The 19,377-nt window shown below is 44.2% G+C and overlaps 1 protein-coding gene across 4 annotated transcripts in view; it reads left to right on the top strand.

Moving 5' to 3' along the window:
• Positions 1-19,377, top strand: part of SECA2 (Preprotein translocase SecA family protein) — a 39,168-nt gene that overhangs the window by 13,455 nt on the left and 6,336 nt on the right. For all 4 annotated transcript variants that reach the window (XM_078577941.1, XM_078577943.1, XM_078577944.1 and 1 more), the window contains exons 10-16: positions 4,094-4,159; positions 4,275-4,390; positions 5,026-5,116; positions 16,929-17,012; positions 17,096-17,188; positions 17,264-17,359; positions 17,441-17,526. In XM_078577941.1, coding sequence (XP_078434067.1) covers positions 4,094-4,159; positions 4,275-4,390; positions 5,026-5,116; positions 16,929-17,012; positions 17,096-17,188; positions 17,264-17,359; positions 17,441-17,526 — 632 coding nt within the window. The remainder of the gene's footprint in view (positions 1-4,093; positions 4,160-4,274; positions 4,391-5,025; positions 5,117-16,928; positions 17,013-17,095; positions 17,189-17,263; positions 17,360-17,440; positions 17,527-19,377) is intronic.

Genomic DNA, 19,377 nt, shown 5'->3' with positions numbered 1-19,377 from the left:
CCACATTGGGGGAGCTCAGGAACCCTCAAGCTAATATGGAAATGATAAATAAATCCTTCTTATTCTTACTACCGAAGCGGCAAGGAGCAGAGAATGTAGGCGATTACCGGCCCATATCGTTATCCAACTCCATATATCTTATTGTGGCAAAGGTACTGGCTAATCGATTACAAGGGGTACTTGGGGACTCGGTTGGGCCGTTCAGTCTACTTTTGTTCCGGGGAGACAGCTTGTTGACTGTGCAGTCCTGGCAAGGGAGATTATTGCTTTGTGGAAGAAGAATGGGACCAAGGGGTTCATGTGGAAGGTTGATTTTGCGAAGGCATATGATTCTTTGGATTGGCGGTTCCTATGGGCAGCGTTACGAAGGAGGGGGTTCCTGGAGGAATGGATCAAATGGGTGAAGCGATGCGTGACGTCTCAGTCGTTTGCCGTGTTGGTAAATGGACGCCCAGAAGGGGGGTGGATTAGACCGCAGAGAGGACTCAGACAAGGGTGTCCACTAGCGCCGATGCTTTTTGTTCTGGCAGCTGATGTACTAGCCATAAGTACTTCTTTGGTATGTGGAAGGGGTTGTATTAAAGGTTTTCAGACGCCGAGCCAGCCATTGGGCATCCCTCTGTTACAATATGCCGATGATACACTGTTCTTCATCGAGGGATTGGTAGAGGAGGCCAAGAATTTGGCGGCACTCTTGCGGGTGTTCGCAGATTGTTCGGGACTGCACATCAACAGAGGAAAATCGGAATTTGTGGGTTTCGGCCTCTCGACGGAGGAGGAGACCCAGTGTGCCAGTGCGCTTGAAACGCCGGTGGGTTCACTGCCTATGAGATACCTGGGGCTACCCCTGTCTGTTGATAGCCTACAACAAGCAGACTGACAACCAGTGGTGGAGAAGGTGGAGAGACGGTTGGAGGGGTGGAAGCAAAGAGTCATGTCGCGAGGGGGAAGATTAGTGCTGCTGCGATCGGTATTATCAGCAATTCCAACGTTTTATCTATCCGTGTTTAAAATCCCGGTGGGTGTTGAGAAACGCCTGAGCGGGATCATGCGGAGATTTTTTTGGAAGGGGGCAAATGCGGGGGAAGGACGTGTCATGGCGCTGGTTTCATGGAATGACATCTGCACGCCAACTAAACAGGGGGGGCTTGCGGTGCCTAACCTAAATACACTAAATGTGGCATTATTGACGAAATGGGTTAGACGGATTGTGGGACTGGAGGATAATTTGATTAAGGAGGTGGTGAGGGACAGATACGGATCCAATTTGGATTGGGAGAAGTTGATGCGTAATGTGAGAGGGGAGTCGGCTTTTTGGAGAGGGCTGAGGAAGGTATGGCCAGTGGTCAAGGAGTTTTTCCGGGTCCAATTGGGGAATGGCGCCGGCTTCAGGTTTTGGATGGACAATTGGTCGTCGCATGGACGACTCTGTGATCTGTTCCCTCGCCTTTATTCCCTTGCCCATCACCGGCATGCCTTGGTGGAAGAGTGTTGGGATGGAGTGTGGTGTCCAACTTTTGCGGCCATCTTATGGTGGAGGATTTCTTAAGCTTTCAGCAAACTTTGAGCAACTGGAGGCCAATGGAGGGGACGACAGATGGGTGGGTATGGGCATCGGGTCCGTTCTCCAGCCGAGGTGTTTACCAGATTTTGAGACCACACCACTATGAGGACCCAATCATCTAAAGGGCATGTCGCTCAATCTGGAGGCAAAAGATTCCCTTAAAGGTTAGGGTGTTTGTATGGTTGCTTGCCAGGAAGCGGACAATGACCCGTGTGAGACAGCGAAGGTTCTTTCCGGCTGAATCCTCATTATGCCTTGTGTGTACGGAAGAGGAAGAGGAGTGCGAGCATCTGTTCTTCCATTGTCGGCTTGCTCGGGCGCTATGGGATAGCCAGGGGCTGGCAGAGGTTACGTCGAGTTCGCAGCTATGGGCCACACTGCTGGGGCGCAAGCAGGGGACTGACAAGGAGCAGGGGCTGAGATTCGCGGTGCTTTGGGCGATATGGTCTCACCGCAACGAGGTCGTTTTCAAGGGGGCAGCAATGTCGGTGGAAAGGGCAAAAAATGATGTAGAGAGACTGGTTTTTTGTTGGTTTGGTCCTGGATGAGGTGGTGGATAGGGGCGGAAGGATGGGATTATGCTTTTTGGCCTAGAGCCGTCCACGTCCATGTGTACGGAGGGTCACCAAGTTGGGTGATCTTCTATATTTTTCAAAAAAAAAAAAATGATTGTTGATGATCCAGCACAAGGTTTTTCTGAATTCTGTGTATAATGTTGTTACCCCTCAGAATTTGGAAGAAGCACTGAGTAGCGGAAGGCCATGTACATCAATATGGAGGCACTATTTTTCAAAAGAAAAAAAGAACATGGAGGCGCTGAAGAAGAATATCACATTGACCTTGGTTACACTCCTGCCTCTGCCGAGAAAAAAACTTGTGGGAAAAGTGGGTGTACTCAAGGTAAGCACAAGGTCAAGTTAGTGGCAAAAGGATATGCCCAGTCTTATGGTATTGACTACTTAGATATTTTTGCCCAAGTAGGATAATTCAATACTCTCAGAATACGTAGTTCCTGGGCCGCTAAGCTGGATTAGCATATTGATCAATATGATGTGAGATATGCATTTCTTCTCAGGGAGCTGGAAGAAGATATTTACATTACTATTCCTAGGCACTTTATGGTAGATAGATCTGATGTGGTATGCAAGCTGCTCAATGCACTGCATGGATTGAACCAGTTCCCAGGGCCTGGTTTGGCAGATTTTCCAAGGTTATGCGGGATCTGGACTATCGGTAGAGTAATGACTGGTAAATTAACAATCCTAATTGTGTGTGTGGGTTTTATTCTTATCACAAGGAATGATCTCGAAGAAGTCCAGCTCCTCAGCAGAAATCTCCCCCCAGCGTGACATTAAAAATCTGACAAGATTGGGATACTTCCTTGGCATTAAGGTTGCATGTCCAAGTAAGGGGATATTCCTATCTCATCACAAGTATGTTCTTGAGTTGCTGAGAGAGACTGAAAGAGGTGATGCTAAATTGATGAGCGCAGACCAGTAGAGTGCTATGTAACGCGTGACCAAGGTGAGGATAGTGCACCAGGAAACAAGGAGTCATTTTAGAGAGTAATTGGTAAACCAATATACGTGAACCACACTCTTCTAGACATTGTGTTTGCATTGAATTCTTTGAGTCAGTTTGTGAATGCTCCCTCAGAAGCCCACCTCCTTTTCATTGAGAAATTTCTCTGAATTTCCCTTTGAGAAAGTTTTCTTATTCTTGTGGGTTCAGTTTCTCCGTTGTGGATTGAGGAGCTGATTTAGCTGGTACTGTGGGTTCTGAACAAAGTTTCTGGCAGAGTGATACATACCAGCTGGTCGTATCGTCTTTGATGTAATTCCAATTATGAAATCCGCAATTGATTAGATATGGAGGGGGCTCTAGAGGGAGATGAGCGAGAGAGTTTCTGGGATGGAGAGGAGAATGGGAATGGTCAGGGAAGAAGCCGAACGGAGGAGATAGGATTCACCAGAGAATAGCCACCTGAAGATATGGTGAAGAGGAGATGATCATAAGGATGAGATCATCGAAGGAGAGATACAGGACTGAGAAGAGACACAGAGATTGAACTTCTTAATAACTTCCTGGCTGCCCTCCTAAAGGCAGAACCGCCATATTTAAAGGGAACACGTAGAAGAGAAAAGATTAGTCTGTCGTTAAGTGGGGTTGGGGATCATTCCACAGAGCCAGGTTTTGTGGATTCAAGGACATACATACTTCAGTTTAGAATGCTTTCAGTTTTTTATGCCCTCCGAATCCTCTCTAATAGTCACCAAATTTCCCATCCCAAACCCTCCTGTCTTGTATCAGCTTGCTAGTGACCTTCCTAAAGATAATGAGCAACAGATCGAGTTTATTCTTTATACTTTATTGTCCATTGTTTCATTGAATACGATTTTAACTTAGTGTCCTGTTTCTACTTCATAAGTTATATTTTTTTTGACATTGCATCTTCAATGCCCACTCGCAGAGCTAAGTTTATGGTGATTTGTTTATTTATCCTCATATTGCTCTTAATTCGTGTCACAGGCTAGCAAAGATGCAGCAAGGTACCCTGTTGCAGCAAAGGTTGCTGAGCTGCTTGTCTTAGGCACTGTAAGTGTTGCAAGTTTGGCATTCTTAAGAACAGGTTCTGCTTTTTTGAGATTAGTGACTTTCTTAATAGTTGTCTCTATTTACTTTATCTAAACACGCGTATTCAAATTTTCAGCACTACAATGCAGAACTTAAAGACAACTCCGTAGAATTAACAGAAGAAGGGGTTAGTCTTGCAGAAATGGTGTTGGAGACTAACGACCTTTGGGATGAAAATGACCACTGGGCCAGGTGGTTTTGCTGTCTCTGGCGTGCAACTTCTGTTTCCCTGTTTTATCCTTGCTCTTATTTTCTCTGATGTGTGAGGAGTCGTGCAATATCATGGTGGCTCTTGTTTGTGTCATAATTCAATGAAATAACTTTCAATATCTTGTAATATAGGTATCTCATTTAAATAATCTTTTATTCTTATTCTGTCTCTGCCTTTGTGCGTTAATTCTCTAACAGCATTGCTTTTGCATCTACTAACAATGAATTTTTGTGTCTTGTTGACATGTTAGTTGCCTGGATGTATCATGTATTGGACTTTTTTCTTTTTCTGCTGATATCTACCCATCTACAAATAATGCCTTGGTCATTTTTTTGCACTCAGTTGCAAAAGTGTAGTGGCCCATACTTATTTTGCATGATTTGTTTCTATTAATTCATAATATTACGTCTGAATCTCAAAAATATCTGTTATTATTAACAGTCGGTGTGAATCGTTGAGCTAGTCAATGATGTTCCAGTCTGACTCAATACTGTTCACATATAACCGGACACTTGGTTCCTTGTTTTTTCTTATTTGTCATTGTTGTTGAATGGTTCTGGCTATTCGGTCAATATCATTTGACTCATCTGCCAGTTATTTGGTCCTGATATTGTAGGTTTGTGATGAATGCCTTAAAGGCCAAGGAGTTTTACCGTCGGGATGTGCAATATATCGTAAGAAATGGAAAAGCGCTCATAGTCAATGAGGTATTTGGATTCTGTTGTGGTATCTTCTGTTTGTGCTGATCAATAATTTTGTTCTTGTGGGTGTCTTGATGTCAAAATGTCAAGGAGTGGTATTGATACCATCTGTGCGATATTTGTATTTAGGCATATATGAGTGTCTATCTGTCTATCTCTTTCTGTCTGTTTGTTCTTCACTTCACTCTCTACCTGTTTCCGTCTATTTTTTTCTAGCTCTGTATGTTTCTCTTTCAATCTGTCCGCTTCTCTGTCAGTCTGCTTCTGTTTTTCTGAATTCACGCACTTTTTTGTCAGTCCATCTGCTGTCTGTTCGTCTATCTTTTCTGTCTCTCAGTTTATTAATCTCTGAATTATTGTCAATTTGTCTGCCATCTATATCTGTGTCTCTTTATCTTTGTCTGTCAGTCCATCTGTACATCTTTTTGTATCTCTGCCTCTTTTTCTTTTTCCCTCTTTTCTCATCTCAAAATTTAGCCTTCTCTTTGTTACCTTTAAGCAGTATGTTACGACCCTAGGAGCAGTAGAGAGCAAGATTGTTATTGAGGCCCTGATCTTTTCATCTTTGTGATAGTACCTCGACCTAGAGCGAAAGGGAAAGAGTTGTGAATTGTAGTCCGGCAAGAGTGCACTCTCTATGGGCTAAGGGTCTGCATCTATTTGCTGAACATGAGTTCCATATGAGATCCTCATACAATCTCTGAACCCTGAAGGGTATCTGATAAATACTATTCCCGGAAATACAAAAGAAGGAGGAAGAAGAGATCTGGTCAAAAGGCCGTTGACCAAGATCAGTAATTCAGGAGGGAGAGGGACCTCTCGACTCTATAAATAAAGGCCGCGTAGGAGGGGCAGGTATGTCCAATTTTCTAATTCTTGAAGAAGAGCCCAAGTTTTTCGAATCGGGAAGGTCCATGAAAGTGGCGGGAGATCTCATCTTGATATTCTGGAACATATTTCGGTCTTTCAAGCAGTATAATTCATCCTATCGGAAGTGCATTGATCCATACGCTATCAATCTGGTATCAGAGCTGTCGATCCTTGGATCCCAAGAATTATCATCCAGTTATCGAACTACAAGATTCAAGAAGCAGTTGCTAGTTAGAAGATAGCTACAGCGAGTCAAGAAATCGAGAATCAAGAAATTCAAGGATTCAAGAAAATCGAGAGTCGCTGTTAATCAAGAAAATAGACGAGCAACATCAAGAACAAATGGAAGAAACGGGAGGCAAAGGCAAGGAGAAATGTGATGATGTGCCAGTGCCAGCTGAAATCTTAATTGGAATTATGCAACAATTGAAGGCTATGAACTCCAAATTAGAGACAATTCCGCCCCAATCCTCAAGAAGTGTGCACAAGTGGCTTAGCTGTGTCGAGAGGTTTTTAAAGATTCACAAACTTACTGAGGAAGAGAAGCTACAACTAGTATCATTGCACATGGAAGGAGCAGCCCAAGGGTGGTATATATACACAGAGGAGAACTTTGGGTTTGAAAATTGGTTGGGATTTCGACATTATTTTGAAAAGAGGTATAATTTTTCAACAAGATCTCTGTGTACGCAGTTAATGAACCTCAGACAGAGAGGTACCGTATCCGAATATAGATCGGAATTTGAAGACCTGGTTGCGTTTATGTCACATTTACTGAATGATATCCAGGAGACTGCCTATCTTAATGGGTTAAAACCCGAAATCAGAGTGGAGTTAAACAAGTATAGGCCTTTTGGTATCCAGGACATCATGGACTATTCTCTAAAAGCTGAGAGTAATCTAGCAATTTTGGACGCTCAAGAGCATCAAGCCCGAGCTGTTACCAATCTCCCCGGAGGTAACCACACCTACAGCAATGCGAGGCCTAATGTGACAATTAGGGGGGAGGGGCGACTGCAACACCAACACCCTCGAGAAGTTCAAAGCACAACTAGAAATGAAGTGGTGCCAAGAGACAGTAAAAAGAAAATCACAAAGCTATCCAGTGAGGAATTCTTACAAAGAAAAGAAAGAGGGTTATGCTACAATTGCAACGAGAAATATACCCCTGGTCATAGGTGCCACAAGAAACTGAGCATTTATATGATACAAGAGGATACTGAAGGTGAAGATCAGCCAATTACAGAAGAAGATCTGATGCAACTGGACGAAGGACCCCTCATTCCAGGAGAGTTCATGGCTGTGCAAATAGGTACGAAGAGGTCAGCCAATCAATTCGGGTCTTTCAGACTGTGGGGAAGCTTATATAATCATCAAATTCAAGTACTTATCGATGGAGGGGCAAGTTATAACTTCATTCGACCCCAAGTGATACAAGCCCTCCAAATTCCAATCAGCCCTTATCACAAGTTCAAGATTGCTCTTGGAGATGGGTTTTGTAGACAAACAGAAGGAATTTGCCTTAACCTTCCAATCTCATTTCAAGGGCTTCAGTTTGAGCAAAATTTCATTCCATTTCCCTTGGGTAGCTGTGATATGATCTTGGGGATACCATGGTTAAAGTCCCTGGGCTGGTTTCATTGTAACTGTTGAATATGTTGTTTCTGTTAGCCTCCCCTTTGTACCCCTGTTTTGCTTTCTCTCTCTCACACTCTCCATATATGTACTCCTGTTATTGAACCTAGAAGGTTAATGAGAATTTTTCCAGTTCTTCTCTCAAACCCATCCTCCTCGTCTGGGTTTCTTCATGGTATCAGAGCGAGTAACAAGGTCATAGATAATGGCCAAGTTGTTCTGCTTCGAGTGGGATTCTTGATCGGCGTCCCAGATCTCCTTGGCGGAGTTGAAGGATAGGAATTCTGCAGCATAGGTTGGAATGATACTGTCAAGCAACCACCGGTGAACTACACCTTCAACATAGAGCCAGTGTTCATAGTGAGATGCAGTGGGAGACGGCGGATCTTCCACAAGGTGCTTCATGAGTTTCCCTTTCAAGGTAATTTGGACATATTGACGCCATTGAAGAAGATTCAACCCAGTGAATCGGAATTCAGACGGCATACGTGGCAGGGAATAATGCCAAGAGGTCAACTCAGATGAGTGAGGAGGCAGCCCTGGTGGCATAGTGTCAGCGAAGGTAGTAGAGTCAGAAGATGCCATAAGGTAACGTCGATGAGATACTCCGATTTTAGATGGAGGAATCCCGACAGCAGATCAACTTCAATTGACGGACCTAGCTCAATGAGTTTTTTTTTCTTTCCAGAAGATCACAGATCTTGGGATGAAGAAACGGACCTAGCTCAATGAAATTTGTCTTCCTTTTTTTTTTTTTGAGACGGAGCTAGGTCGAGCAACGGAAATGGCGGCCGACAGAGCAACGGAAATGGTGGAGCTAGGTCGAGCTAGGTCGTGGCGGGCCGCCGACAAGGCTAGGTCAAGCTAGGTCGAGCTAGGTTGTGGCGGAGCTAGGTCGAGCTTATGGTCACCGACGACGAGCTGAGGAATAAATCTGTCGATGACGACGAGCTGAGGAATCAATCTGTCGATGACGACGAGCTGAGGAATCAATCTGGTGAGGCAAAGGTCGCCGACAACAAGCTTGACGCTGAGAAACGGGGCTAGGTCGAGCTTATGGTCGCCGACAACGAGCTGAGAAATCGACGACGAGCTGACGAGCAGACGCTGAGAAATCGAGACTTTGAATCAACAAAGTTCGATCAGCAAGGTTGTAGAGCTTGTGGCTCTGATACCATGAAGAAACCCAGACGAGGAGGATGGGTTTGAGAGAAGAACTGGAAAAATTCTCATTAACCTTCTAGGTTCAATAACCCAGGGTCCACGCTCTGTTCTAGGTACCTTCTAGGTACGAACCTGACCCAGGGTCCATGCTCTGTTCAGGCCTATCATTTGGAGTTGTCGTCTCTTTGGGCTGAGTTGGACCACTATATGCCCCCCGACTCTCATTCGGTTGACCGTGGATATGTTCTCCAGCTTCGAGTCTTCAAATTCCTCATGGGACTGAATCCTGAATATGAGTCTTTGCGTGGCTAGTTACTTCATCGGGAGAAGGCTCTTACCCTGAAGGAAGCACTGGTGGAGGTTCAGATGGAGGAAACTCGCCTCGGCATCTTCCATTCCGAACCACCCTCGGCAATGGCTGCTCAAAAGCTCGAGAGCTCTCGACATACATCCGTCCCAGCAGTGCTGCCGCATATGTCCTCTCCTAAGGTGTCGTCACCGAACATGAACTCCCCGATCCAGCACTCGGCATCTCCAGGCCATGCTTCTCCTGGTAACTCCTCTATTTTCTGCAATTATTGCAAAAAGAAAGGCCATACCAACGAGACATGTTACAAGCTCCAACAGAAGAATGCCCATCAAAGCCACTTGGTGACTCATCTTCCACATCCCTCCGGGCAGCTTATGACTCTTCCTGCGTCAATTCCCGAGATACCTCAACCACCTGCTCCACCAACTGCTGACGCCACATCTTCAAAGGTCGCCCAGCTTCGTCATGATGAAATCGATCAACTTCGCCAGCTTCTTCAATCCAAGTTGATGGACTCTACTTCCCTCGTTCATCAAGGTACACCTTTTTCTCCCACTGTACAGTGGATCGTTGATTCTGGCGCCATCGCCCATATGACTCCTCTCTCTCAGTGTTTTCTTCCCTACACTCCTTCTCTTCGTCCTCATCACGTCCGTACTGCATCCGGGGCTCTCCTTCTTGTGGCAGGTGTGGGAAGTGTCCAATTGTCCTCCACCCTTACCCTTAACCATGTCCTTCATGTTCCTCGTCTTACCCTAAATCTTTTATCCCTTTATCACCTTGTCCGAGATCTTGGTCAAGCCATCCTTTTTCCTCCTAATTCCTGTGTTTATCGTGATAAGGTGTCGGGGCAGACGACTACACTTGCTGAAGGGCACGGTGGCCTCTACATTCTCAATTGTCCTCCACCCGCCTCTCCTTCGGCCCCTACTCTCGGCATAGCTCTCTCCACGGCTGCGTCGGATCTTTCCAACACTCTCATCTCATTCCGCGCTTTAATCTAAACTCAATTTGCTACCTCCTTCCAACACTTCCGCTCTGATAATGCCCATGATTACGTTAATTCCACCCTCTCCAACTTCTTCACCTCGCATGGCATCGTTCATGAAACCTCTTCTTACCGCAAATCCATACACTCCTCAACAAAATGGACTTGCGGAACGAAAATTTCGACACATATTTGACACCACTCGTTCCCTTCTTCACATGGATATGCCTAAATTTTTCTGGGGCGAGGCCTCTCTCACTGCCGTCCATCTCATCAACCGTCTCCCTTCTCGTGTCCTCTCTCATGTTTCCCCTATTGATGCCCTCCATCACGCCTACCCTATGGTTTCCTTGAAAACTAACCTCCTTCCCCGGATCTTTGGGTGCGCCTGCTACGTCCCTAATCGTCACCCTATTCGGGACAAGCTTGACGCTAAGGCGCTCAAATGTGTCTTCGTGGGTAACTCCTCTCATCAAAAAGGGTATAAGTACTACCATCCTTCTACTAATTACTTCATTGTCAGCAAAGATGTCACCTTTGACGAATCCACCCCTTTTTATTTTTTCTTCTTCGTCTTCCTCTCCTTCAGCTTCTCCGTGTGCTGACTCCCTGGATTTCCTTGTACCCCTTCCATCTTTCTCCTTATCTCCACTCCCTGGACCATCTTCAACTCCTCCTCCTTTGGTTCCTCCCTCTAAATTTGATGGCACCACATACCATCGCCGTCCGCGTCCCCTCTTGCGTGTTCCTGCCCCGACACCTCCGTCATTATCCACTCCTGATCCGCTTCCCCCTCCTTCGGGTGATGATCTTCCCATTGCCCTTCGCAAAGCCACTCGCCAATGCACCTCCACTCCTTTATACCCGTTAGCCAATTATCTTTCTTCCCCTCGCCTCTCTCTGTCCTATTGTGCTCTTCTTACCCGTCTCGATTCCATCGCCATTCCGAAGACTGTGGCTCAAGCATTGACCTCCCCTGACTGGCGACGTGCCATGGACGAGGAATTAGCTGCCTTGGATAAGAATCAGACATGGGATCTGGTGTATTTACCTTCTGGCAAGCACCTCGTTGGCTGTCGATGGGTCTACACCGTCAAATATTAGTTCAATGGCACTCTTGAGAGGTACAAGGCACGCCTTGTGGCTAAGGGCTATACTCAACAATTCGGTGTTGATTATCTGGAGACATTTGCTCCTGTGGCTAAGATGAACATGGTTCGTCTTCTTCTCGCCCTTGCGGCTCATCACAACTGGCCTCTTCAACAATTCGACGTCAAGAACGCCTTTCTTCATGGTGATCTCCATGAGGAAGTTTATATGGCCTTGCCTCCTGGTTATGCGGCTCCCCCTTCGACTCTTCCCTTGGTGTGCCGTCTCAAGAAGGCACTTTATGGCTTAAAGCAATCTCCTCGGGCTTTTCTATGACCTTATTTGGCTACTCTCAGTGCAATGGTGATCATGCACTTTTCTACCATCATTCCACGTCCGGGGGAGTCACCATCCTTCTTGTGTACGTGGATGACATTATTATTACCGGAAGTGATTCGCAGGCTGCCGCTCAATTGTCGACTTATCTTGCTGGTGAGTTTGACATTAAACATCTTGGTGTACTCCGGTACTTTCTTGGCATTGAGATCGCCTACTCTTCGACTGGGATTTTCCTTTGCCAACGGAAATATATTACTGATCTTCTTCATGAGCTTGGAAAGACGGACTCCCAACCTCTTCCTACTCCCATCGAGGTGAACCATCGGCTCTCTCGGGGGGAACATGAGGAGGCAGTTGATCAAGGACGGTATCAACGCTTGGTCGGGAAGCTGCTTTATCTCACTCATACACGTCCTGACATTACTTATGCTGTTGGTGTCTTAAGTCAATTTATGCATTCTCCGAAGGCCTCTCATATGCATGCAGTCAACCGTGTACTTCGTTATCTCAAAGGTACCGTTGGTCTTAGTCTCCAATTCAAGAGCAAAGGTGGCCTTCGGTTAGATGTCTATACTGATGTGGATTACGCTGGCTCTCATGTTGACCGCCGCTCCACCACGGGCTACTGCACCTTCCGTGGGGGGAATATTATCACATGGCGGAGCAAGAAACAACCTGTTGTCTCTGGCTCTAGTGCTGAAGCCGAGTTTCGTGCCTTGGCACAAGGCATTTGCGAGGCATTGTGGATCACCAATCTCCTCACAGAGTTGAAGTTGTCGTGTGATCAATCTACTCAATTGTTTTGTGATAACAAGTCGGCTATCAACATCGCCCATGATCCGGTACAACATGATCGGACTAAACATGTTGAAGTGGATCGTCACTTCATCAAAGAGAAGCTTGAGTCTGGAAAATTTTGCATATCATATGTTCCCTCTGCCCAGCAGAAAGCTGATATATTTACCAAAGGCTTGTCTGCTCCGCGTTTCCAAGAGTTGTGTGGCAAACTGGGAATGGATGATATCCACTCACCAGTTTGAGGGGGACTGTTGAATATGTTGTTTCTGTTAGCTTTCCCTTTGTACCCCTGTTTTGCTTTCTCTCTCTCACACTCTCCATATATGTACTCCTGTTATTGAACCTAGAAGGTTAATGACAATTTTTCCAGTTCTTCTCTCAAACCCATCCTCCTCGTCTGGGTTTCTTCAGTAACTATCACCACCTCATTATGAAGATATTCTGGAAGGGTCAAATCAGAACCATTATCTCCGATCCAGAGCTAAATGGGCTTAGGTTTTCACAATTTGAATTTGAACGAGCGCAAGACGAATGGAAGGAGACCATACTCCAGATCCAGGACATACAAAGGCAAGCGACCACCAAATTTCATGAGGTACATGTTCTATCCATAGATCAATTTTTACATGGGATAAGAAATAGATACCCTCAAGTCTTTGCAACTCTCAATGATCTGCCACCCAAGAGAGATTGTGATCATCGAATAACACTCATTCCGGGGTCCAGGCCTATCAATAAAAGACCTTATAGTATACTCTTTTCAACACAAGAATATATTAGAGCAATTGGTTCAGGAATTATTGGATTCAAAGGTCATTCAGCATTCAAACAGCAATTTTTCTCGCCCAGCCTTACTTGTTAAGAAGAAAGATGGAGGTTTTAGACTCTGTATGGATTACAGGTCACTTAACCAAATAACTATTCCTAATATGTTCCCCATACCATTGGTCGATGAGTTGTTGGAGGAACTGTATGGGATGACCACCTTCTCTAAAATAGACTTAAAGTCCGGTTATTACCAAGTAAGAATGCATCTGGATGACATCCCCAAGACGGCTTTTAAAACTCACCATGGGCATTTTGAATTTAACGAGATGCCATTCGGTTTGACCAATGCCCCGGCAACCTTCCAAGCATTAATGAATTCGATTTTTTGGAAGCATCTTCGAAGGTTCATACTTGTCTTCTTTGATGATATACTAATATACAGCAAAAACAGCGAGCAGCATGATCAACATCTCGAGGAAGTGTTTTCACTACTCTCTCAAAACCATCTCTATGTCAACCCAGCAAAATGCAAGTTTGGGGCGTCTCAAATTGAATTTCTGGGACATGGCATTTCAGCTGCTGGAGTATCGACTGACCCCTCCAAGATTGATGCTATTCAACAGTGGAGGTTGCCAAGTATGATTAAAGAACTAAGAGGATTTCTAGGGTTGACGGGTTATTACAGGAGATTTGTATCAAATTATGCTGCTATTGCTCAACCCTTGACATCCCTCTTGAAGAAGAATTCATTTAAGTGGACAGAAGAAGCAAGCAAATCTTTCACTGGCTTAAAATATGCCATGACACAAACCCCGGTATTAAGATTACCCAATTTCTCAATACCTTTCAGTATTGAAACAGATGCATCAGAAATGGCAGTGGGAGCTGTCTTACTACAAGAAGGTCATCCAATAGCTTATTTCAGCAAGGCTTTCCCTATCCATTCCAGATGTAAGTCGGCGTATGAGAGAGAACTCATGGCGGTAGTCTGGACTATACAGAAGTGGAAGCACTGTCTATTATTCAACACATTTACTATCTATACAGATCAATTAAGTCTTCGCTTCCTTTCAGATCAGAAAGAAGTTCCTATTCAGTATCACCGGTGGATATCAAAGCTTCTAGGATATAATTTCAGCATACTGTACAAGGCGGGCAAGAGGAATATAGTGGCAGATGCATTATCCAGACGCCCTCATACATCTACAGGGGAATGTAATTCTCTTCCCATGACGCATTGGCTCGACAAAATCAAACTTACACACGAAATTCAAGAAGATCAGAAGTTGAGAGATATCACCGGAGATTTACAATTGGGAAAAGAGACAGCGCCAGGATACAAGCTTCATCATGGCCTGCTACTTCATAAGGGGAGAATTTTGCTACCATCACATTCCTCGTTGATTCCAAAGATATTGCAGGAATTCCATGACTCCAACATAGGGGGACATGGCGGATTTCAAAGAACATTGAAAAGGATTTCTCAACAAGTGATATGGGCAGGAATGCGGAAAGATATCAAGGCACATGTGAATCAATGCCTAGTATGCCAGCAACAAAAAACATCCACCCTGTCCCCAGCTGGGTTACTTCAACCATTACCAATTCCAAGTCAGGTATGGGAGGACATTATGATGGATTTTATTGAGGGTTTGCCTAAATCGGCGGGGTATGACTCCGTATTAGTGATTGTGGACAGGCTAAGCAAGTACAGCCATTATATTGCTGTCAAGCACCCCTTTTCAGCTGTGACCATAGCCGACATATTCGTCAAGGAAATCGTAAGGTTACATGAAATTCCAAACTCCATCATCTCTGACAGGGGCAGCATATTCACCAGCCACTTTTGGAAAGAAATACATAGACTTCAGGGTACAAAACTCAAGTTTAGCTCATCGTACCACCCAGAAACGGACGGCCAGACAGGTCACCAACAGAGGCTTGGAGTGCTATCTGAGATGCTTCGCATCCGAAAATCCTAGAAAATGGAAAGATTATTTGCGCTGGGCTGAATATAATTATAATACTTCATATCATTCTGCCATACAAGTGACCCCATTTAAAGCAGTTTATGGGCGTGACCCTCCTTCATTAGTTAGATATGGATCAACACCATCGCCATATGATTCGATTGACCAACTATTGATTGAAAGATATCAGATTTTAGTCAGTTTAAAGCAGCAGTTAGCAAAGGCACAATCCAGAATGAAGACTCAAGCTGATAAACATAGAAGAGATGAAGAATTTCAAGAGGGTGACATGGTCTATCTTAAAATAAGACCCTACAGGATGAAGTCTTTGGCTAAGAAAAGTAACGAAAAACTTAGTCCAAAATTCTTTGGTCCTTTTAAAATTTTAAAGAAAATAGGACCTGTCGCTTACAGATTGGACTTACCAGAAAATACTACATTGCATCCAGTCTTCCATGCATCACTACTTAAAAAAGCATTGGGCACACTAAGTCCCAACAGCCAGCCGTTACCTTCTTGTCTAACGGACGATTATGAATGGCAGGTCTACCTGGAGAATATTTTTAAAGTGAGAAGCACACCATACGGGGAAGAGGTCTTGGTAAAATGGATAAACCTGCCAGCATCTGAGGCTTCCTGGGAGCAAGCTAGGCGTCTAAGCAAGACTTTCCCAGTTTTCCAGCTTGGGGACAGGCTGAGTCTTCAAGGGGAGAGTGTTGATAAATACTATTCCCGGAAATACCAAAGGAGGAAGAAGTGATCTGGTCAAAAGGCCGTTGACCGAGATCAGTAATTCAGGAGGGAGAGGGACCTCTCGACTCTATAAATAAAGGCCGCGTAGGAGGGGCAGGTATGTCCAATTTTCTAATTCTTGAAGAAGAGCCCAAGTTGTTCGAATCGGGAAGGTCCATGAAAGTGGCGGGAGATCTCGTCGCCGTTTGGAAGGAGGAACTTGCCATCAAGGAGAGCACCTAGAGGTCGGACTCGTCCGTCGGAGCTGGAGCCATCGCCGTCGAGGAGGAGGAGCTCCAGATTGGAGACGTCTCGTCGAGGAGGGGGAGCACCACCGGAGGATAGAGAGTTCTTCGTACCTGGAATTATCCAACCATTTTGATATTCTGGAACATATTTCGGTCTTTCAAGCAGTATAATTCATCCTGTCGGAAGTGCATTGATCCATACGCTAGCAGTATCTTGGTATTTTCCTTCGTATTTGTATAGTACTTTGAATGGACGAGCTGCCTTTGGTGGAAGGCAGCAAAGAAATATCAAGAACTCTGTTAACAGCACTTAGTCCTCTCTCTCTTTGTGTCCTTTCTCTCACTCGAGCCATCTAACTAAATTGTTCTTCCTGATCTTCGGTCGGTTCACTATCTGTTTCTCTCCCTTGTCAACATCTCTGTTATCCCTCTCCATTTTAGCCATCTCCCTCATGCACCGCCAAGATCAACCAAACTTCCTTTCGTCAGTGAGGATGGAGACTACATTCATTATGATCTCAATCAATAACGGTTCTGATCTTACTGTATTTCCTGTTTCTAGTCATTGATTATATTCTTGCTATTCTCAGGCTTTGCTACTAATATCTTGATTTTTCTACTTCCTGGTTATGACTTCCCCATTACTGATCTCCCGATCTCCCTTTTTTTCTCTTTCACTCATCCAACTTGAATCAAGGATCCTAACACAGAATCACGTCTAACATATCTTTATCCAGTTTTCACCCTTGCATGTTAACTACCCTTCTATCCTCAATTAATTAATAATGTCAATTTTGTTTTGGTTTCTACTCACTTCGAGATTTGCAAACATTAAAGAAATAAAGATTACATAGTGGTGTATTGCTTTGTAATTTTCATCAAATAAATTTCCTCGCATATATTTCAGCTTACAGGAAGAGTTGAGGAGAAAAGACGATGGTCTGATGGTATCCACCAAGCTGTTGAAGCCAAAGAAGGGCTTAAGATCCAGGTTTGCACTGATAGGAGTGATGATTATACATCTTATTAAGTTTACTATATTTTTCTCCTGTAATAGCCCAATGTCTTGGTTAGGCTGATTCCGTCGTCGTGGCCCAAATTACATATCAGTCATTGTTTAAATTGTATCCCAAGCTTTCTGGAATGACGGGGACTGCAAAGACAGAGGCATGTGTTATTCTGTCAATTTAAGCACTGCTTTTACTCAGGTATATTAAAAAGTGGAGCTTTCTCCGTGTGCAGGAAAAAGAATTTTTGAAGATGTTCCATGTGCCGGTTATTGAAGTCCCCACTAATTTACCTAATATTCGGTTAGACTTGCCTATTCAAGCTTTTGCGGTGAGATCTCTGAATGTTGTGGCGATACTGCTTATAATATTATCAAAGTATGCTCATTTACATATCTCTTAATTGGTATAGACTGCTCGTGGAAAATGGGAACATGTTCGTAAGGAAGTGGAATACATGTTTCGTTTGGGACGGCCTGTATTAGTTGGAACAACAAGGTAACAGTTGAATATATGTATGACATCCAGCAGAGAAAGTTTTACGGTTGATGTTTCTCAAGTTCTTAAACATTGATACACAGATGCTAATTTTTATTCTTATCTACATTGTGAAAGTAGAGTCGATGGCCAATTGCTTATTCTGAATTCTTTTTTCCCCCTAAAAGACACTAAATGAGAAATGTTATTTATTGATGCTGCTTCCGTTATGGTAGTAGCTTTTGTCTATGAAAGTTGTCATGGGAAGGTTTTAATCATGCCATTAACCTTGATGTAATATCTCCCTCCTTGTGGCCTTGGCAGTTTCTGCCCGGTTTCCTACTCAGTTCCCTGTCAATTGAGCTTCCTTTGTCTGGGACCTGGTCATGAGGACTTCTCTACATCTATCCCCGTCAGTCGAGCTTCCTGAGTCTGGAACCTGGTCATAAGGTCAATTAAACGTCAATCCCCATCAATTGAGCTTCCTTAAATTGATATGAATGGCTTCATCTCAATGTTTCATATTCCTTATGAAGACCCAAGAGAAACTTATAGAACCATTCCTTCATTGTTTTAGCCCACTCTTGTGAGTCAGGGTTCTCTACAGGCCTGTAATAGTCTTTATGCCTCCAGATGGTCTGCAGTCCACATGCATATTCCATCATGGATTTCACTTATTGTCTGAGATTTGTGATAAGCAAAGCGGCAAAAGAGCTCTTCCAGGCCCAATAGACTGGACCCGTCTGACCATTGGGCCCAGCCCAGCCTTATGGGTTATTGTCTTTCGTATCTTTTAGTTTCCCTGCTGCATCTGACAGGGTGAAGACCGCCCGTCCATCTTTGTCTAGCTTCCCTCCATTCTCTCTCTCTCTCTCTCTCTCTCTCTCTGCTAGGATCCTCTTGCAGGACCATATCGATTTGTTGCCTCGGTCACAAGGCTATAAATCCTCCAGAAATTGTTCCTCTTGGTGCAGGTCTTGTGGATTTGATTCTATTTATCTTTAATATTCTTCAAAAACAGAAATTTATGATATTTATCCCTGTAAGGTTTTTTCTAATTCTAGTAACCATATATTTATGAAAGCGTCATCAGCTCTCCAGGAGGTGTTATTTGAATCTGACGAATCAATGTCCTCAGTAAGGTTATTGCTGTATCCTCTCCCGCCACAACCAGTGAATAAGATTCTTCGTGTAGAAGCGTGTGTCAAGGGTGGAAGACCTACTGGTGGAGGGAAACCTCCAAGGTAGAGGAGAGGGCAGAGGAGAGGAAATCGAAGTCACACTCAGGCCTGTAAAGCCCTCAGTATTTATGCAGAAGCCGTACGGGGGTAAAAATTAATAAAGGGACAAAGGAGGAAAAAAGCTAAATACGTCCTACAACAGTTCCCATTATACGTCAAGCTCTCTGGGATGCCTGCCCAGAAGTCATCAGATTACATTTCTTTTATTTGATATTGGATGACTGTTCATATGAGGTTGCTGAGACATTGGTTAGTGAGCGCCTGAGCCAGCCACTTTCTTTGCCTCGTGCAAGCAAATGTGGTTAGTGCTCTGAAACCATATGAAATCCTACACATCTGCCCCTAGATCGATAGTGGCACTGCTTAAATGTAAGGAAAATCTCAACATTAAGAATGTTGTTTTAATAGGGGTTACAAAGGGGAACTTGGGGTTACTCACTTGCACGTGAGTAGAAATGGCAAGGAATGATCCGCTTAAAGGTACTTGTATTATATTACAATTAAGGAGTAAAGAGGAGAAAAATACAAATTGCGACTGAAAAAGGCAGCATGGAGCAATGATGTGGCTTGATAAATGTCAAGTTTTTGGAGTATAAACTGCGTCCTGTCACCCTGCCTCCATGTTTCTCTG

The sequence above is a fragment of the Wolffia australiana genome, chromosome 7 (genome assembly GCF_029677425.1).
Source record: "Wolffia australiana isolate 7733 chromosome 7, ASM2967742v1".
Lineage (NCBI taxonomy): Eukaryota > Viridiplantae > Streptophyta > Magnoliopsida > Alismatales > Araceae > Wolffia > Wolffia australiana.
Note: the sequence above shows the minus strand (reverse complement) of the source record. Positions and strands in the feature narration are given on the sequence as shown.